The following is a 21,864-nucleotide window of genomic DNA, read 5'->3' as shown; positions in this document are numbered from 1 at the left end:
AAGAAGAAGAAGAGGAAGAGGAAGAAGAGGAAGAGGAAGAAGACGAAGAGGAAGGAAAAGAGAAGGAGAAGGAGGAGAAGAAGAAGAGGAGTAACCTGAGTTGCTTTATGAAAATTTAAACTTCTGCCGGGCGTGGTGGCTCATGCCTGTAATCCCAGCACCTGGGAGGCTAAGGCAGGAGGATCCTTGTTAAGTTCAAGACCAGCCTGGGCTACAAAGTGAGCTCAAGGCCAGCCTGAACTGCATAGTGAGACCCTGCCTCAAAAAGACAAAAAAAGGGAAAATTTAAACCTTTGTGCTTCAGCCGGGTGTGGTGGCGAGTGCCTGTAACCGCAGCACTCAGGAGGCTGAGTCAGGAGGATCGCGGTAAGTTCGAGACCAGCCTGGGCTACAAAGTGAGCTCAAGGCCACCCTGAACTGCATAGTGAGACCCTGTCTCAAAAAGATTAAGAAGAAAAACAAAACACTTCTGTGCTTCAAAAGAAATTATCAAGAATGTGAAGACAGTTGAGAGAATAAGAAAAAGGATTTGAAACCATACGTCTTTTTTTTTTGTCTTTTTGAGACAGGGTCTCACTGTGCAGTTCAGGTTAGCCTTGAGCTCACTTTGTAGCCCAGGCTGGTCTCGAACTCACAGTGATCCTCCTGCCTCAGCCTCCCAAGTGCTGGGATTACAGGCATGTGCCACCACGCCCAGCCTGAAACCATATGTCTTATGATGGACTACCATCCAAAATATATAACCAATTCTGACAACTCCATAATAAAGAGACAACTACTAATTATTTTTGGTACCGGGAATCAAACTCAGGGCCTCATGCTTGCCAGGCAGGCACTGTGCTGCTGAGCTACATCCTGAGCAGAGACAACCTTATTCAAAACTGAGTAAATGATCTGCAAAGACATTTCTCCAAAGAACATACACATACAAAAGGGTAAAGGAAAAGATGCTAAAAAAAACCAAATATATATATATATATATATATATATATATATTTGTTTTTTTTTTCCGGTACGGGGAATCGAACTCATAACCTTGTGCTTGCTTGCCAGGCAGGTGCTATGCCACTGAGCTAAATCCCCAGCAACGCCCCCCCTTTTTTTTTTTGTTTTTTTTTCTGGTACCAGGAATCGAACTCACAACCTTATGCTTGCCAGGCAGGCGCTGTGCCGCTGAGCTAAATCCCCAGCCCTGATGCTAAGAAAATAAGTCACTAGGAAAATGCAGATCAAAAACCTAAATCAGGCAAGGTCTGGTGGCATAAGGCTGTAATACTAGTACTTGAGAGGCAGGGACAGGAGGTTCACTACAAGTTCCAGGCCAGCCTGTGCTACGTAGTGAATTCAAGGCCAGCCTAAACTACATAGTGACACTGTCTCAAAAAACAGAAAGAACAACAAAACACCAAACAACAAAATAAAAAAAAAGAGACAATATTCCACACCCACCAGCCTAGTTATAATAAAGAAGACATTAACAAGTGTTGACAAAATGGAGAGAAGTTGAAATGCTCTGACTGTCCAGAGGAATATGAAATGGGGCAGATGCTATGGAAAAGTGAGTTCTTCAAAAAGTTAAACTTGTACACAAATGTTCAAAGCAACATTATTTGTAACAGCTAAAAAGGGGAAATGACCAAAATGTTCATCAACTAGTGAATGGAAAATAAAATATGGACTATCCATACAATGGAATATTTGGCCATAAAAAACAATTAAGCACTCGCTCAGGCTATAATATGGATAACCTGTGAAAAAATCTAAACATAAAAAGTCATACTCTTTTATGAACTGTTCAGGATAGTTGAATCCATAGAGACGGAAGCTACATTAGTGGCTGCCAGTGGGAGCAGTGGGGAGGAATGGGGAGTTACTGGCAATGAACCTGGCATTTCCTTTTGGGGTGATAAAAATGTTCTGGAATTAAGAGATGATAGTTGCATAGCTTCGTAATTATGCTAAAAACTACTAAACCGCATACTTTAAAATCGTGAGTTTATGTTTTATTAATTATATCTCAAATAAACAAAGATTCTTAACATCTTGTGGCACAAATCCATTCCCACATCGACTCAATAGGAATGTGTACTACTGCACAGCAAAAAAAAATCTGTAATAGTAAAAATCTGTAACAACTCAAATGCTTACTAATAATGTAATAAAAAAATAAACTGCAGCATAAAATGAAAAATATTATACAGCTATTAACGTAGCTATCTGAAACAAACAGAAGAATATTACAAACATGATGCTGAAGAAACAATGCCAAATGCAAAGAGTATCTGCACCACAACTCCATTTACATGACGTCCTCGGTCAGGAAAAACTAATTTATGAGATTAAAAAAAAAAAACACATTGTTTCTTTTATGACTCAGTAAGACCCCATCTCAAAACAAAAAATAGAAACACGGGGTATGATGTAGCTTTGTGAGAAGGCCCTGGATTCAGTCCACAGAACCACAGAGAAAAACACGAGTGAGGATAGGGACTGACAGGAACATGGTCTCCTAAGGGAACATGGCTGGTAATTCTTATTCCTCATCTGGCGGGTGATGTTTACATGCTGTGTCCATTTTGTGGCAATTCACTGGGCTTCTTATTATGATTTGTCATCTTTTCTAAGGGTTATGCTTCAAATAAGAAGTTTACTATCCAGGTAATATGAGGAACAGTGGAAAAATGTCTAAGTCCCATGATTTGTTTCATCTTTTACATGGATCAGCATCAGTATCAGGTATTTAGTTTAGTGGTCCAATCATTGAAAGTACTGTATGATAAATGCAGACAAAGGAGAAAGAATTTAAAACTGAATACAGTTTCTATGCATGAGGACAAATTCCACATAGAATTTCCAAAATTGATCCATTCAATTCCATTGAAATGGTAAAAAAGACAGCAACCTGACAATTCTTTTTAGAAGTCATTTATTTTATGAAAAAGATGTCAACTAAAAATATCTGGAGATAATTTCCCCTTCTCACTTGGTAAATGTTCAATAGTTACCAAGTAAATAATACTAAGATATATTTTAATAATTACTGTATTACTAAAGCATGAGTGGTATTAGGGTTCTTGTTTATTAGAAACAAAAAATGCTTTTCTGTTGAAGCCATCTCTATTAGCCAAACAATCAACTTGAGTTGGCAGCAATAAATTCTGACACTTTAGGGCTGGAACCTGCCAATTTTTTCTACTACATCTAGTCAGATGCATTGCTTAGTGGGTTTATTTTGTGTCAGCCTTACATTTCTATTTGAGTGTTACTACCGTAAGTGACATTAGAATACACAGAAATGTTCTAGAGAACCCACTAACTTTATAATTTAAGCTGTTAAACTTTCACTTTTTAAATGAAATAGGACTATCTGGTGATAAGATCTGCAACTAAATTTTTATTATTACCCCCTTTTTCTTGGGATAAAATGTCCATCTGAAATTTTATTTATTTATTTTTGGTTTTTCTCCGGTACCGGGAATTGAACTCACGACCTTGCGCTTGCCAGGCAGGCGCTTTTGCCGCTGAGCTAAATCCCCAGCCCCTTCCATCTGAAATTTTAAACAAAGACCCAGCTTTGAGCACCTCAGGCGGGTAAGCTATGCAATATGGTATCTTCTGCAAAAATTAATCTTTTGGCTATACTCTGTTTTATTCATTAAGGATGAATGAATTAATAATATCTAAAATGCTGAGTCACACATGATGGTAGGCACTTTACCTATATTATCTCATTACATTTTCACAAGGCTATACCATGAATACTGCTCTTATACCCATGTTACAGACAAGACAGTCTCAAAAGGTTAAGTCAATTACTTACGATCCTATAATAAGTGACAGATTTGGGATCCAATCCTAGATGTATTTGAAACCTGAGCTCCTGCTCTTATCTGACTCTTATTTTTATTTTTTTTGTCTTTTTTGAGACAGGGTCTCACTATGCAGTTCAGGCTGGCCTTGAACTCACAGTGATCTTCCTGCCTCAGCTTCCCGAGTGCTGGGATTACAGGCGTGCACCACCATGTCTGGCTCTGACTCTTATTATTAGGATCAGGTTAAGCACAGAGCAACAGGGTTTTCTGCAATGAAGGACATGTCCTTTATCTGTGCAGTCCATGCCAGGCACGGTGGTGCACGCCTGTAATCCCAGCACTCGGGAAGCTGAGGCAGGAGGATCGTTGTGAGTTTGAGACCAGCCTGGACTACAAAGTGAGCTCAAGGCCAGGCTGAGCTGCATATCGAGACCCTGTCTCAAAAAGACAAAAAAATAAATGAATAAATAAATGAATGAGTATCTGTCCTGTCCAATATGGTAGCCACCAGGTGCATGTGGCAACTGAGCACTTGCATTGTGGCTAATGCAACTAATGTACTCAAGTTGTAACTTTTATTTCGGTCTTTGAGACAGGGTCTGGCTGTGTAGTTCAGGCTGCCCATAAACTCAGAGTCATATTCCTGTCTCAGCTTCCCAAGTGCTGGGATTACAGTGTGTGCCGCCACGGCTGGCTGGTTTTAACTTTATGTGAATCTAGACATGTAAGCACATGAGATTACTGGTTAAAACATTGGGCAGCACAGTGAATGTGCTGTTTCAGCTTACATTTGTTTGTTTTTCCGTTACTGATGACTGAATTCAGCGTCCTCACACTGAGCTACATCTTCAGTCCTTTATTATTACTTTGAGACAGGGTCTTGCTAAATTGCTATATTGGGCTACCCTCCCAGTTTGCACAGTGGCCCGTGAAACATCCGAATGCAGCGCATACTTTCATTTTTGCTTTTACCCTCTTTTCCTCTTTGTCTGGCCCAAGTTTGCTTTGCAGAGCTGGTTTCTCCCATACTCATCCACCCTCCATTTTTTTTTTTTGAGACAGGGTCTCACTATGTTTTGGTTAGCTCTGAACTACGGAGCCCAAGCTGGCCTTGAACTCACAGTGCTCCTCCTGCTTCAGCCTCCTGAATCGTAGGATCACAGGTGTGTGCCACTGTGCCCAGCCAACCCTGCACTTTTCAAATAAGCTTTTTGGCACCATTATAAATGAATGAATGAATAAATAATTAAGTTGCTAAGCCTTGGCTGGGGCTAGAACTTGTGAACCTCCTACTTTATCCACCCAGAATGCTAGGATTACAGTTGTGTACCACCATACCAGGTGGAGAGCTGCTTATTTTTGCAAGAGACTTTGTAGTTTCCTTATTTTAGGGTTATCCTTTTAAGCCAGTGAAAAATTCTTTCCAGGAAAGTTTCCACCAATGTTGTTTTTATGGAGAACAGTTAAATTTCGGAATAGAGCGAGTTTTACACCAGCCCGCTAGATTTACTGTTGCTAGTGCTTAGAAGAAATATAGCACTTTAACTCTCAGTACTGCTTAGCTTTAAAACCCATTTTAACTTTCTATAATAGGAAAGTTTACTTCATTTATCTTTACTATGACCCACCCCCTAATACATATAATAGTTAAAAAGTATTGCACAAAGCAGTGTAAACTGCCTTGTTTCTTTAGCTAGTTGTTATGCTTCTAATAGCTGTAGTTTTTCATCATTTTAATAAACTTTGAGAAAGCTATGCACTACTACTCCCTTTTCTGTTATTATTCTTAGCACCTTCTGAGTCACAAAGAAATGTGTTTAGCAACAGTCTCAGTAGAGCTTTGACTGTAGCTTAAACACTTTGTGAATCTTTTTTACTAAACGTTTGTGCACTCATCTTGATGTTTTCTAAGCAATACAATTACAACAGTCAAAAATATCTTGGAAAATGTGTATTTAGGACTAAAGGGCATAAAAGGGAGGTATACCAGGGCTGGTCAACAAATGCAGTATGCATTTAAACTAAAAAAAACCTTTTGTTACAGTAAAAGATACATTGCCAGCCAGGCACGGGGGCAAACGCCTGTAATTCCAGCACTCGAGAGCCTGAGGCGCGAGGATCACTGTGAATTTGAGGTCAGCTTGGGCTACATAGTGAGTTCAAGGCCAGTCTAAACTAACTACACTGTGTGTATGGTTTTTAATAACTATACTGTTGTTAGTATGCTTCCATAAAACTGGAGTGGTAAATACTGTTAAATGTCACAAAGAGTTTAATCTACAAAACTGAAAATGGCTGAGTGGTGGTGCATGCTTATAATCCCAGCACTAAGGAGGCTGAGGTAGGATTGCTTTGAGTTCAAGGCCAGCCTGGGCTATATACTGAGTTAAAGCCAACCTGAAGTACACAGTGAGACCTCGTCTCAAAAAACTAACAAATTGGGCCGGGGATGTAGCTGAGTGGCTTAAGTGCTTCCCTGGCAAGCCTGAGGTCATGAGTTTGATTCCTGGTACCAAAAACACAAAAAACAAAACAAACAAAAAAACTAATAAATAAACAAATAAATGGAGTACTTCATAAAGTGAAGGAAGAATATTTTAAATACTGATGGGAAGGCAAAAATACCAGAGGAAAGCTGATGTAGGAGCAAGGGGAAAACTGAAGGACACTGAGAAGCAGGAGGGAGGGAGACTAGGTGAAAAGATTTGCCTTCTCTAAGAAGGGACACTTTTTCCTGTTTAAATAGAAGAGAAGGAAGTTTGTATATTTAGTTGCTGCAAGATAATGGCTCTTGTGTTCTCTGCAAGGGAAAGAAAGGACATTTGTAGAGGGAAGAATTCCGCCTTTCTAGACCTACCATTTACCACTCATGAATTGAGAGATTACTGAGTGGTTTACAAATATCTAGTTTGCAAGGAACTCCAACAGTAACACTGGTGAATGATTATTAACACTAAAAATCTCGAGATTCTATATGAAAGACTAATCTGGTATCAGGAGACCGTTCCTACTAAGAATATGTAAATTTCTGGTAATCTTTATTCACTTCAGTAGGTCTATTTTCCTTATGATCTCACTTTAAAGTGTACTGTATCTCTTTCCAAAATTAATCATTCTGTAACCTTTCTCTTCCTTGTCTTCTGAGATTTTATCTTTTATACACTGGTTACTTCGGCAGAAAGCTTGTATTCATTAAAACCAACAAGTTTCAAGCCTTTCCCCGCCTCGGTAATGTTGCTTAATGCCGCTCATGATGAGTTAGTCTACCCTTGCCATCTTTCCTCAGTCACCGATCTTATTAAAATATTTCTCAAATAGGCCAGGGACAAATCATCAGACCCTAATACCTATTCTCAGATTTAAACTTCCTTCTTTGACCCTTTCAGCATCTTGTGCCACTAATAACACAACGAAACGCTTCTTCTCACCTTCAGTTTCTTTCTGGCTTAACTGGCATGACTTTTTTTTTTTAAATCTACCTCTACCTAAACCACTGTTTCAAATCCTATCAATTGAAAACTCCCACTGCTACTGTGACAGCTCGTAACTTATTTATTTATTTATTTATTTACTTATTTATTTTTCCCGGTACCGGGAATCGAACTGACGACCTCGCGCTTGCTAGGCAGGCGCTGTGCCGCTGAGCTAAATCCCCAGCCCTGACAGCTCGTAATTTTAAAGTGGCATCACCTTTTCAACTACGCAGGCTGCAAGCTTCAGCTGCGAACAGATCCCCCACAAGCCGCCACATGACTCCCTGCTTCTCCACACTGGCTGCCACCTCCTTAGCTGAGACCCCAGACCCCTCCTCGCTTACTCCCCCCGCACGCCCAGACGGGCGCCATCCTCTACCCGGACGTCTGCTCAGACCCACCCGGGGGTCCGTCCTCCAAGGCGGAATCCCCCGGGGCTGGGAATCAAGTCATCGGTCCTCCGGCTCACAGAGGGCGGCAAGACCTTTTTCCCGCGACGGAGCACAGCTCGGCGAGCGCGACCTCCCGTGGCAAGGGCTCCCGAGCGCGGGGCGCAGCGCCCCGCTGCCTTCCGGCCCAGGTGGCCAAGCGCGGAAGGCCGAGCGCGGGAGAGGGCCGGCGCCGCCCACAGCCGCTCCAGAGCCCCGCAGGAGTCCCGAACGCCAGCGACCAGCCGACTCCCCAGGTTTTGGGCTGTCCCCGCTCCGCTGACTCCCCGCCCCTCACACTCACCCCGACAGCTGGCGAGTCAGGGCTTTGGCGCCGGGTCCTCTCCCGACCGAAGCTGAAGCGGTGGAGAAGGCCGTGAGGACCCCGCGCCTGGAGTGCCCGGCAGGCTGCCTGACTAACAGCGGCGAAGATACCGGCGCGGTCTCCGGCGGTAGAAGGATTAAAGAAGCGGAAAGACTTCAGTGAGAGGAGAGCGTCTCTCGAGGTGGAGGATTTAAACCGTCTTGATCACCCAGAATCTAGAAGAAAGGGGGGTTTCGCGCTCCGTGGACTCAGGCGCTCATCAGCAGCCTAACTCCGTAGGGTAGATCGGATTCCCGAAAGGGCGGGGCGTTATAACTGCGAGGGGTCGAACCTAAGGTTGTGGACCGGAGAGGGACGGGAAGGGCGGGGTCGGGGGCGGAGCTTAGAAGAGAAGGCGTGACGGGCAGGCCCAGCGAGGCGTGGGGCGGGCCCAGCGAGGCGTGGGGCGGGCCCAGCGAGGCGTGGGGCGGGCCCAGCGAGCGTGGGGCGGGCCCAGCGAGGCGAGGGGCGGGCCCAGCGAGGCGAGGGGCGGGCCCAGCGAGGCGAGGGGCGGGCCCAGCGAGGCGAGGGGCGGGGCCTGCGAGGCGAGGGGCGGGCCTGCGAGGCGAGGGGTGGGCAGTGCGTTGCTTGTGCGTGGTGGCGCGAAAGTAGGGTGGCAGCACGAAGATGGCAGCCGCTGTGGGGGAGCCGAAGCCCAAAAAGATGAAGGTGGAGGCGCTGCCAGCGCTGAGGTGAGCGCTCCCCGACGTGGGGAGGAGGGTGACAGCGCCTGCCGCAAGAGAGGGCCCACATGGGGTTGCGCAGCCTGGACGCTGGGTGGCGGCCCGCTGCCTGCCTGGGTCCCCACACGCTTACTTGCCGCTCGGGTCCTTGCCCACGTGGTCGCGACCTCTCGCCCTGCACCCTCTCGGTCTGGCCCAGTCACCTACTGCTCTGTTGCAGCTGCGGCTCCTGCGGCCTTTGACCAATCAGAGCCGGCGGCCGGGGGGGCCTGATTCAAAGCCGATCCCGCCGCGGGCTCCACGTGGGAGCCCGTCGTGGCTGGGCTGCTGCGACCCCTGAGGACCGGTCCGGAGCAGCGTCCCTAGGCTGCCACCTTCCCCTCCCTGGGTGCTACACGCGGGAGAGGGCCGGCGCTTGCTCTGCCCTGGGGCAAAGATAAAATTGGAGATTTTCCGGAAGTGTCGCGGAAGGGCGCCTTGACCTTCATTTTCGTGCACGCTGGGAAAGCCGGCACCTTCGAAGACGCGGGGCCGCCAACCCAGACCATGCCTCCCAGGCTTGGCGGGGCGGCCTTCGGCGGGGTGGCTCGGAAAGGCTGATTATTCCCGCTTGTTTGCACATTTTGGCAGCGACGAGAACGGTTCTGCCCCGAACACCTGTCAGTGGCACATGTAATGTTGCAACTTTTACTCATAAAAACCGTCATTCGTTCAGACATTTCTTCCTAATAAGTATCAAGTGCTGCAGGCACAAGCCTTGATGACTTAGAAATGTTCATTGGGAGGGTGGTGATTCTCCTATCTAAAAATAGACATCAAACCAATGAAAAAACTGGGTACACTACTGACAAATTCCATTTCTTCCAGTACCGCTCTTCACCTAAAGAATAAGTTATTTACAGTGGAAAAAATGCTTAGGATCCTGGGGGTGTGCGCACATGCTGTTTTAAATGAATGATCTGCTAGTGCCTTTGATAAATTCGAACTACCCTCAAGGGGTTAGTGTGCCTACCTTATACGGAGAATGTAATACTTTATAATTCGTAATATTTTATTTTTATTTTAAGCATACAAACTATGTCTAGTAAAGTAAAATCTTTTGAATTAGAGCTACCTGATTCAAAGCCATGTGCTTCGTCTATTCTGCATTTTATGAAAATATTTCCTTAGAAAGTACCTCTGTCACCAAACACCCACCGAATTGAAAGACAGGTGCAAGTTTCCCCTGCTGCTCTACTAAACAAAAGCAGCCATTATTTTAAAAATAAAAATAATGCTTTTATATAATGTTGATTCACTTCCATGTTGCTTTCCTATTTATTTTAGCTCTATGACTTAAGGAAAGCACATTATTGAAGTCCAAATGAAACATTTAAAAACAAGAAATAGGAACTCTGGGAATCCGGGTGCAAGTTTGACTGTGTATTCCAAGATATGCCTGTATTTGTCTATGTTTTTTTTTTTTTTTTTAAAGACAAGGTCTAGCTGTGTAGTTTAGGCTGACCTTGAACTCACTATAGCCCAGGTTGGCCTCAAACTTGAGGCATCCTCCTGCCTGAGCCTCCAGAGTGCTGGGATTACAGATGTGTACCACTACACCAGGCTGCCTATGCAGTCTTAAAGATAATGTTTAATACTTAAATGTGTCTATGGTAGGCCTTGTTAAAACATTTTATATATTTTAGCTCAATTCTACAACAACCTGATAAAGTAGATAGTATATGAGATGTGATGAGAAATTACAGTGAATGTTTAAATTAAAAAAATTATTGACAGTTAGAGACACATTGCCTTCAATGCCCCTCAACCCCGCTCCCTGCTTTGAACACACTTAACCCATCATTCTTGCTTTTTCTGAAGCAGTACCAAGAGTCCTGTTTTGTGAGTGTCTTCGGTTGTGCTGTCATAGTTGCCTCAGTGTCCTGAGTAGATTGAACACATTTACCTTTCATGGCCATTTTGACTTTGGGGAGGAGGCAGGTTCTGTGAATAAGGTGGGTAAGGAAGCAGCAGATGTGTGTAGCAGCCGGCCTTTCCACTGGATGGCACTCGGGGCAGTGTTCATTGTATTTTTTTATCACACCTCTTAAAGACACACAGGAACAAGGACTCCAGAACTGCTTCAAAAGTGGAACAACAATGGATAAGTATGTTTGAAACAAAGGGGAATATTTTAAGGGGATTAATGGTGATGTGTCTTTTGCTGTAGGGTTTTTTTTTATTAATATTTTTATTATATCTTGTAATTATGTCTATTTTACTAATAAGGAAGTAGGCATGCCACTAGTATGTATTAGAACTCGTAAAATTCCTTAGGTAGGGGCTGGGGATTTAGCTCAGCGGCAAAGTGCCTGCCTGGCAAGCGCAAGGTCGTGAGTTCGGTTCCTGGTACCGGAGAAAAACCAAAAAAAAAAAAAAATTCCTTAGGTAACTAAATTCACATTATACAATATTAACTTAATGGTACCTGTAGACATGAAGCTAAAAGATTAAACATTTTGAATATCAGGACAAATCTCTGGTTTCATGCCCAGATCTTTGGCCGTTCTTACTTTGTGTGTGTGTGTGTTACTCAGGATTGAACACAAGGCCTTTGCACTGAGCTACACACCCAGCCACTTAGTTTAATTTCATTTTTTTTTTTAATTGAAAGTAACTTCAAGTTTTTTTTTTTTTTTTAAATTTCATTTTTTGAGAGACAGGGTCTCAGTAAGTTGCCCAGACTGGTCTCCACCTTATGATCCTCCTGTTTCAGCTTCCCAGAGTGCTGGGGTTGCAGGTATGAGTCACCACGTACAGCTGGCTGTTACTGCTTTTATTATACTATAGTAGTTTGGTTTTCAGGGTTGCAGTATGGTAATACATTTAGACTGAATTAAGCTATGGTGACTTTTTGGCAGTTAAGGGACAGCTACTGGTTTGGGTTAACTATTGAGAATGGCTTGTAAATTCTAAGCTTAATTTAATGTGTAGTGCCAGATGTGCTGGTGTATGCCTGCTCAGGAGACTGAGGCAGGAAGAGCTGGAGGCAAGCTTGGGCTACCTAGTGAGTTCAAGCACGCTGTCTCAAAAAAAAAAAAAAAAAAAATGCTGAATCAGTCAGTGACGAACAAGTAAATTAATGAGATATATTTGTAGATGTCAGGAAAAGAAGTTTCAGCTAGCTCTAGGGCAGTGGTTCTCAACAGGGGAAATTTTATACTTAAAGGGGACATTTGGCAAAGTCGGGAAACATTATCTGGAGGGAAGTGCTATCAGTAGGTAGATTTTATGTATGCTGTCAAACATCATGCAACACACAGGACACTCCTACACCAGAGAGAGGTCTGGCCAAAACTGTCACCGAGAACCTGTCTCAAAAACACAAAAGTCAAGACACATTTTTGGAAACTACTGCTTAGATGAAGATGTTCCATGATGATGACCTATATTTAGGACTAGCTTTCTTTTCTCTCTTTTGGAAGTCTTGCCCACGTTCAGGTCTTCAGCGGTCACCTCCAGGAGGATGCAGCGCCTTCCAAAGCTTGTTGAGCACATGCCAGGTCTGTTCTTGTAGTCTGTCTTTCAAGTACACGCTATTTTAGGCATGGGGCTAAAAACTGGGGAATATACAGTGTGTGTGTGTGTGTGTGTGTGTGTGTGTGTGTGTGTGTGTGTGTGTATTTTATTCTCCATCCTCCTGGTAGGAAGTGAGGTTTGGGAAGATGACACCTGAGTATTATTTAAGATGACTAGAAGTTAATCTGGTGGGAAGCAGGTTACCTGCCTTTATAGAAAAGTTCGTTTGGAGGCAGGGCTGGGAGAAAGCTGCAGCTGTTTACTGAACTGTAGGTGGTCTGGCCTTGTTGACTTTCCAAGTCATATGTACCCAGCTGTGTTAGGCACTTGCTTGTCGCCTGGACAAAATACTCAACACCCACGACCTAAAGCAGAAGTTTATTTTGGCTCACGGTTTTAGAAGAATCAATCCTGGCTGGTCCGCTGGCTCCAAGGCAGAAGGGGCAAGCTGGAAGCGCCTGGGCAGAGAAAAGCTGCCCCCAGGGGGAGCCAGGGAGTCGGATCTGAGCTTCCAGCTCACCGGCCAGGCCCCGCCTCCTAACAGCGCATAAACTCATAAGAGGAGGCGTCACTGAAGCGAATGGCACCTCCACCATCCAGTAACCTTCCGAACATGTGAGGCTGGGGGGGGGGGGTGACGACGGGACACCCAGATCTAAACCATGACACCAGCGAAGTCCGTTTGTTGTCCTAAGCCTGCACCTTCGTGGTTCATGTATCTGTTCGTGGCATTGCTGACCTTCCTGTCTCCAAAGTTCTCCTTTGTTACTTGAATTTTGTGTTGGATTCCTGACTACAGTGGTTTCTCCACCTCCGGTTCTAGTACTGAGCTTCCTCAGGCATAGCTCTGCTTAGTCATAGCAACTCACGGGTAAACTCTGAAGTTCGTGTTTGGAAGGATTTTGGATACTAAGCCCACATCCTAACTCCCTCTGACATTGGCAATTAAAGCTTGTGTAAGAGTCATGTTTTAGTAATAATAAAATGGAACCAGACTTCAGTTTTCCAGTCAGCAAATATTTCCCAAATACTGCTTCCAAGCATTTCATTTGGGTGGAAGCTTTTTTTTTTTCCTCTATTCCTGATGAACCTATGTTTCGCTTGGGTAATGTGCCTAGGAATCTCTTAAGTATCTCGGGTGATCAAGCAACACCTTCAGTTGTCCTCTTGAAAGCATGTTGTGTTTCTTTCAGAAAACTCTTCTTTTTATTTTTGTAAACCAAATACACTGTTCCCAGAGTGGTCTGAAATGAGGATTAAGTTAGGAAAATACATGCAACCAGGAAAGAGGAAGCATGACTGAGGGTTCTTAGGAGTTGTTTCACTAATGTTTCTGGCATAGAGTTGGACTGGTAACTTTCACTTTTCTGGACCCTATAATCAGCGTGAAATAGAGTTTGGCTGTTTTTATATGATATTGCAGGCCTCTCGCTTACATTCACTAATTCAGTCTTTTAAATTTAAGACTTTGGCCGGGCGTGGTGTTGCACGCCTGTAATCCCAGCAGTTGGGAGGCTGAAGCAGGAGAATCATTGTGAGTTCAAGACCAGCCTGAGCTACAAAGTGAGCTCAAGGCCAGCCTGAACTGCATAGCGAGACCCTGCCTCAAAAAGACAAAAAATAAAATAAAATTAAATTAAATTAAGACTTTGACCAGGCATGGTGGTGCATGCACTCAGGAGGCTGAGGCAGGACGATCATTGTGAGTTAGAGACCAGCCTGGGCTACGAAGTGAGCGCAAAGCCAGACTGAACTGCATAGCGAGACCCTTTTGCAAAAAGACGAAATAAAATGAAGACCTTGGGTTATAAAGTTGTGGAAAATAAAAGCTCCTTTGCCTGGATGCTCTTAGGGTCTTTTTCTGAGTATTGCATGTGAGGGCAAGGTTTGGGAGAGCCAGAGGAAAGCCTGCATGGATAGCTGTGGGGACCCAGAGACAGGCACAGGATCTGGGGAAGGGGAAAGGGCTTTAGGGAAAAGATGGGCATTGAAGATTACATTTCTGATTTTAGGGACAGGCCCAGACTGAGTAACATTACAGTGAACAAGACATGAGGCTGAAGTGCTTTTCTCAACCTGGAATATAGTTATACTTTTTGTCAATTAATCCTATGTGCAAAGTGTTCACAGTTAACTCTGTGTGGTTAGGCAGGGGTAAAATTTATAGAAGGCTTTCTAGGAGGGGTGGAAATAACTGGTTAAAGAGCATAGTCTGTGGGTGCACAGTGCTTGCGAGGCTAAGGCAAGGGGATCGATACAAGTTCAAGGCCAGTGCCTGGGCTATATAGTGAGTTCAAAGCCAGCCTGAGCTACATGGTGAGACCCTGTCTGAAAAAAAAACAAACCAAAACCAAAAGCAGAAAAACAGCATGGTCTCTGGAATCAGACATCTATCTGTGCTTTGATTCTTGGTCCTTATCAGTTGGTATCTTGGGAAGATTACCTATTTATCTCATGCCTTGGGTTGTTTTTGTTCCCTTTGAGACAGTGTATTTGTTTTTGTTTTTTTTTCAGACAGGGCCTTGCCATATATTCCTCACTATGTATGCTGGTCTTGAACTCACTGTAACCTAGGCTGTCCTTGAACTCACAGTGATCGTCTTGGTTCAGCCTCCCAAGTGGCTTGTGCCACCATGTCTGATTTCATGCCTCTATTAATTTACCCGTAAAATGAGTATAGTAAGAGTATCAACCTCATGAGATGGAGAGAGATTTAGTAAGAAAATACAAGATTTGCAGGCCAGGCATAATTGTACCTCCCTGTAATCCCAACACTCAGGAGGCTGAGGCAGGAGGATCGCTGTGAATTCGAGGCCACCCTGGGCTACATAGTGAGCTCAAGGCCAGCCTAGAATATAAAGGAAGATGCTGTCTGAAAAAAGAAAGTAGCATATAGTAGTAAGTTTTAGACAAGTGTTAGTTCTTACGGTATTACCTATCTTTCCTGGCTCCTTATTCTCCAGATGTAGCAATAACAAATTTAAAGAGAAAAGATGTAGATGTACGCAAGATAAACAACTCCAGGGGACTGACTGGAAAAGAAAGAATGCAGTTAGACCCTGGGCTCAGGAGCTGGTGGGAACAATTCTGTGCAGGGGAATGGGAACCAGACACCCGGTTGAAACTAAGACCTGGGCTGAGTTCGATGAAAAAGGCTGAACTCATCTGTTCTCAGCTGTTACTTTAAAAAGCTGTGGACCTGGTTCTGAAATGGCCAAGCTGCTGATGGCTCAGAGTCAGGAACCATAACTTCCCTGTGATCCCCTGGTACAGGAGCACTGGGGTTGGAGGCCATGGGTTCTAATTAGGAGTGTTCTGTCTACAAACTACTGGGGAGAGAACGGCAGAGTCTGAGCCTGTGAAATTCTGAGGAAGACCCTTAAAAATAAGTACAGGGGGCTGGGGGGTTTAGTTCAGTGGCACAGTGCCTGCCTGGCAAGCACAAGGTCATGAGTTTGATTCCCGGTACCAGAAAAAACAAAACAAAACAAAAAAATAAGTACAGCTGGGCAAGGTGGCTCACACCTGTAATCTCAGTGCTCGGGAGGCTGAGGCAGGAGGACCACTGTGAGTTCCAGGCCAGCCTGGCCTACATAGTGAGTTCAAAGCAGCCTGAATACTATTGAGACTCTGTCTCAAAACAAACAAAACCAAAAAACCATACATACATACAGCCTCCAGGACTTAAATTTGCTGGCAATTTTAAGGAAATATTAGAGTGATTTCAAAATGAATATTTTAAAGATCTCTCAAAAACGATAAGAAATAATGCTTATCAAAAACAATATAAGCCGGGCATGGTGGCGCACGCCTGTAATCCCAACACTCGGGAGGCTGAGGCAGGGGGATTATTGCGAATTCGAGGCCAGGCTGGGCTACAAAGTGAGCTCAAGGCCATCCTGCACTGCATAGTGAGACCCTGCCTCAAAAAGACAACAACAACAACAAATATAAGAGGGGTTGAAGGGAGGGCAGGGGAATGGGGATAAAGCAGCAGCAAGATATATCATGTACAGGTACAAACTCCCTGTGATGAAATTATCATTATATGTATCTTCAGTAAAATGAAAAAAAAATTTGCAACATATTATGAATCATAAATAGGTAGATATGCGATAGATTGCTCTATAAAAAGAGAAATTGGAGTTATTGAAATTAAAGCAAAAACAAAATAGGTTAAACTAGACAGACATTTGAAGGGGAAAATTAATGAGTTGATAGAGAGTACTGAGTCACTTGCCCAGATGTATCACAGAAAAGTGAAAAGATAATATAAATTGTGAAGCACTGGGTTACATCTAAATGAGGGTTCCAAACAGAAAATAATATGCATGGTGGAGAAGCCACATTGAAAGAGATAGTGGCTGGAAATTTGGTAGAATTAAAAGTCTTCAGGTTAAAAAAAAAAAAAAAAGTCTTCAGGTTGAAAGGGTCCTCCATGTACCTAGTAGGAGTAAGCAAATATCTATACTGCAACTAGACAGATTTTGATCCTACTTACACAGTATAAACATATGGAAAGAGTGAAAATTTGGATAGCAGGAATTTAACGGTGATGGCATGATGGTACAAGCCTGCAGTCACACCTAATTGCAAGGCTGAAGCAGGAGGATTGCTTGAACCCAGGAGTTTGGGAACAGCCTGGATTACACAATGAGACCTCATCTCTGAAAAAAATTCTAAAAAATATCAGTTATATCTAGGTGGAAGGACTGTGAATTTAACTTTTTTTTGGCTTGGGGTAGTGGTATACATGTATAAATTCACCGATCCCAGCATGGGCAATTTAGTGAGACCGTGTCTCAAAATTAAATATGAAAATAAGGGCTGGGGATCTAATCCCCAGTTACAAAAATGAATGCATGCTGGGTGTGGTGGTGCACGCCTGTAATACCAACCCTAGGGAGGTTGAGGCAGGAGGATCACCTCTAAATCAAGGATAGCCTGGGCTGCATAGTGAGTTCAAGGCCAGCCTGGACCATACAGCGAAACTTGTCTCAAAACAAAAGTAAAATTATTAATTTTTTTGTATTTTCATACATTTCTATGCTATGCATGTGTATTTGAACTCTTGTTTTTATTTATTTCTTGTATTTCTGCTTTGTTTTTTGAAACAGGGTCTTGCTATGTAGTTCAGGCTAGCTTGGAATTTCACTGTGTAGCTTGGTCTGGCCTTCAGCTCATGGTGATCCTCCCTCAGCCTCTGGGATTACAAGCTTGCACCACCATACCTGGTAGGACTCTTGGTCCTTAGCTGGAGAAATGTTTTGTGCACTAATACATGTTTAGCTAAGTGCCAAGTGGCTAAATATCACCATTAGAGAGTGAACCTCTGGGATACCAAGTACATTTGAAGATTCGTGAAAAAAATTATGACTAGTGTTTATTGCAGTCTTTTGACCTGTATTTCTGAAATCCCAAGTCTGCAAGCTAGAAGTTTGTTTTTTTAAGTTTGAAATAAGTTAATTTGGCAACAAAACTTGATATGAAGCTCTCTGTAGTGTTTGTCTGATAGAAGTGTGTCTGCCTCATGGTAGAAATATTAGTGTCTGTAAGAGGCATGCTGTATGATTTCTCCTGGGTGTTTTTAAAATATGTAGTGCATAAACTGTCAGACTTTCTCAGGTCCATTACATTTTTTTGTTGTTGTTTGTTTGTTTCCGGTACCAGGAATCGATCTCACAACCTTGTGCTTTCCAGGCAGGTGCTGTGCGCTGAGCTATATCCCCAGCCCTACATTCTTAATTATGAAATAATCTTGGCTGCTGGGCGTGGTGGTGCACACCTGTAATTCCAACACTCAGAAGGCTGAGGCACGAGGACTGCTGTAAGTTTCAGGCCAGCTTGAACTACATAGCGAAGCCTTGTCTCAAAAAAGAAAAAGGAAAAAGAAAAATGAAATATGCTTGACTCTAGGATTCAAGAAAGGGATTGTAGACTTCTATTGAATAATTTAAATAGCTTTTGCCTGGCATGGTGGTGCATGCCTGTAATCCTAGCACTTAGGAGGCTGATGCAGCAAGTTTGCAATGAGTTGGAGACCAGCCTGAACTGCATAGAGAGTTCAGAGCCAGTCTGAACTACATGGTGAGATCCTGTTTCAAAAAACAAAAATATTTAAATAGTCACCACCATACCAAGCCAAAAAAAAAAAAAAAGTTAGGAACCATAATTTTGCAATTGCTAGGTTTTTCTTCCAGTCTCTACTCTGTACTGTTATGATGCTAAATAGTCATACTTATGACAGTCTGTAGTGGTGCTTCTCTTGCCTGGAATTTCCTCAGGAATCATTTCTTTCACACAGGCCATCTCAGTATGTCACAGGAGCTCTCAAGTCCAAGCCAAAATGTCATTAAGACCCCCAAAAGATTTTTTCCATACCCTGGCCTCAGTTTTGAGAGGATTCTGATTGGTTGTACTTGGGTGACATGCCCCTTTGAACCAGTTACTGGTGGGGATTTTGGCCAGCTTTGGGTGCATTCCTCCAAGCCCCAGTGTGGTGTTTGTGTGTGCATGCTGGGGGCGTGTGTGGTGTTAGTGTGTGTCCCCCAGTGAAGATGGCTGTGTCTGGGTCGGAGGAAGTGGATGGGCACTGAAAAGGACCCTAACACCACCTCCATGAGGACCTAGTAGAGTGAGGATGGAGGTGTGTCGTCCTTCATCAAGAGAAAATCCATCGTAGCATGTATAAAAGGTATTTATCTTCTCTATCCCCTTCACCGAAACCAAACCAAAAGAACCGTCTTTCTTCAGGGTCCAGCATCTGTCATCTTCATGAAACTTTCCTGCTCACCCAGCTTGGAAATGGCTCCTTCTTGCTGTTTGTACTTTGTACTTTGCATTTCTGTAGTGTACCATACACACATGTTCTATCTTGCCTGTTACTTCGTAGAGTCAGGACACTAACTGCCTATGCTTTACTGTCTCAAAACGGATTGCTTCATTGCAACATAATAGGCTCTTTCTGTTAATTCTTAACTCTAAAAGTGTTTTAAGGTTACATTTGTAGTTTTCAGCAGTGCAAAGCAGATCCGTGTGTTAGCTGTAATTCTAACGTATTTATGAGAGGTGATAGAACCTTACCTTAAAATATTTTTTGGTTCTTTGACCTTTTGATTTTCTTGTTTATGGAGTGAGCGTAAGTGCAAAGTCAGTCAGGTAGTGAGGGCAGCAGAAGCAGCAGAGGCAAGAATCACATTCCTAGATGGCATTTCTTTTCTTTCTGTTGCTGGTAGGCTTGACTATGGCGATCATTTCTTGTGTTTGTTCCTGGGAAGAATTCTCTCAACAAATCTATTTAGAGTAACATTTTAGCAAAACCCCATGGTCAGTGTTTTCTGTCTTTTTTTAATATAGTGAAATTGCTTTTTTGGTGGAGGATGGATGTTCCAAGTGGGAATTTACAAACATGATCTCAATGACCTGTGACAGGGATAATGTTAATTGGTAGTTCCTTTAGAAATGACTCACCAAATTAAATGTGTTCCAGGTCATTTTTGCCTCAGACAAAGAATTGAAAGAAACAAACCAAAAATAGTGCCAAAAGTTTATTGGAAAAGTGAAGGGTGAAGGGGTAAGAGAGAACTGGCTCTGCAGAGTGAACTTGGGCCGAACAAAAGCGGAAAAGAGGAAAAAGAGCAAAAATAAAAGTACATCCTGGGCTGGGAGACACTGTGAAGGGGTGGGCTACTGTGAAGACATGAAAGCAGGCTCGGGTGGTGTCTGTGTCCCTACATGTCTTCATCTTGTGGGAGCCCACGAGAAGTTCTGTGTGTGCTGGGAATTATTTGGTGCTGTCCTAGGACCCTGTAATTAATAGGTCCCGATTACTTCCCCAGTCTGCTTTGCCACACCCTACCTCCTGTCTCAATACGACTCTTGTCCCCGGGTTACCAAGTCCTTAATTAGTAAGTGTGATTAGAACTCCAAAAGCAAGGCAGGCAGCAGAATTTCATACGGTGCTGTGTCACATAATGGACGATGTAACCAATGGATATAATGCCACAGTTGCTCTTTCAAGAGTGTTTCCTTTGACTCATCCAGGAGGGGTCACTCGCAAGCTGAATGAAACAAAGGAGTCAGATGCAGATGTCTGAGGTTTTCACACATCCCTTTAAGACTCCTACGGGAAAATCAGCTGTTTTACTCTCTGAGCCCTAGAACTGAAGTGTCTAAAAAAAGCTGTCTAAGTTTTTAACGAAACAGATTGAAACACAAGAAAATTATCTTCTTTACAAGTAAAAAGTTCACGTGTGTTGCCTTTGAGGTTAACCACATTTGCTTGTTTTATGGCCGTCAGTGAAGAAGCCTTAGGTTCCTCCTAAAATGATTTTCCACATTGTCTTCTCAACAGTGCAGAGTTATCATTTTTAGTGCCTCTCATTAAAGATTTAAGCCTTGCACTGTAGAAGTGGTAGACTTACACCTATGGTTCTGTCCCTGTTCTCACACTCGGGATGAAGCGCTATCCCAGTTTTAGCTCAGGACACCAGGTTAATTTTTTTTTTTGGTACCAGGGATTGAACTCACAACCTTGCACTTGCCAGGCAGGTGCTTTTGCCACTGAGCTAAATCCCCAGGCCTAAAATGTTGAATTTTTTTTTTTTTTTTTCAAACAGTAGGTTAAATAAAGCACATGAAAACACTAAAGAGTGATGATAGAATTCTCTGTTTTACTTAGCAGTGCTTGTGCAAATACATAGAATTGGATTGTTTTTATTTGAGGCATTACAATCAAACTTGGTTATGTTATTAAGTCCAGTTAGTAGTGCTAAACGTTTATCATTAAAAGTAGTTATTTTGGTAAAGTAACTCCAGGAGATTTGTCTCTTTTTGTGTGTGTATATGGATTCTTTCCTACATAGGTTTGACTGCTTTTGATAGTTCTGATATTTGAATGTCCTACTGGTGTCCTATATATAAATTTTCAGCTGTAGATCTTTGCTTTATTCTCCTCCATAAAACCAAGAGCCCTTTCTTCATGTACTCCTTTTCCCCTGTGTGTGCAGCATTCCTTCTTAGATTCAGTACAAATAAGGGAAGAGGAGCACATTTTTCCACTGATGGGAAAAAAGACCACTCCAGGGATCTCTGACTTGTTCTATGTGCAGCTTGACTGCATTCATGCAAAGACTTGGTAGTATCTTGTAGGTACCAAGTCAGGTGTCTGCAGTCTTTAAATACTTTCCGGCTGGCCCAGGTGCAGCTTCTTTATCTCCTGAGACAGGTTAGAGCAGGCTCTGTCAGCCTTTCCCGCTGAGATACCACTGCAAGTGCTGGTGGGAGTGGGAGGAGGAGCAGGGGTGGGAGGAGATGGTGAGAGTGGAAATTCCGGGGGAGGGTGAAAGTGTTCCCTGCTACAGTTGAGATTTCCGGCAAGTCATGGCACTGGTTAGGAAAGCAGCGGCCTATCTCAAATCAGCCAGATGTGGCTTCTCAGTTTCATGTGATATTTGGAAACTCCTTGAACATGTTTAAGACTCTTTAGGTTGTCTGTGCTTGATGAAGTACTTAAAATCAGAGTTGAATATTTGTGTCCTACAGTGC

At 43.3% G+C, this 21,864-nt stretch overlaps 2 protein-coding genes across 3 annotated transcripts in view; one reads left to right on the top strand and one right to left on the bottom strand.

Annotated features, from left to right (window-relative positions):
* The window catches only part of Ap3m1 (adaptor-related protein complex 3, mu 1 subunit), a 24,260-nt gene extending 15,895 nt beyond the window's left edge, over nt 1-8,365 (bottom strand). The window contains exon 1 of the mRNA XM_005389931.2: nt 8,018-8,365. The gene's annotated coding sequence lies outside the window, so the exon portion shown is untranslated. The remainder of the gene's footprint in view (nt 1-8,017) is intronic.
* Nucleotides 8,366-8,643: 278 nt separating this feature from the next.
* The window catches only part of Adk (adenosine kinase), a 506,600-nt gene continuing 493,379 nt past the window's right edge, over nt 8,644-21,864 (top strand). The window contains exon 1 of one of the 2 annotated variants that reach the window (XM_013516884.1): nt 8,644-8,769. In XM_013516884.1, the coding sequence (XP_013372338.1) occupies nt 8,705-8,769 (65 nt within the window). In that variant the 5' untranslated portion in view covers nt 8,644-8,704. The remainder of the gene's footprint in view (nt 8,770-21,864) is intronic. The other variant, XM_005389928.2, reaches the window with a different exon arrangement.

This window comes from Chinchilla lanigera, unplaced genomic scaffold (assembly GCF_000276665.1).
Source record: "Chinchilla lanigera isolate Chin_1 unplaced genomic scaffold, ChiLan1.0 scaffold00036, whole genome shotgun sequence".
Classification (NCBI taxonomy): Eukaryota; Metazoa; Chordata; class Mammalia; order Rodentia; family Chinchillidae; genus Chinchilla; species Chinchilla lanigera.
The sequence above is the reverse complement of the archived record's forward strand: the minus strand, read 5'-3'. Positions and strand labels throughout refer to the sequence as shown.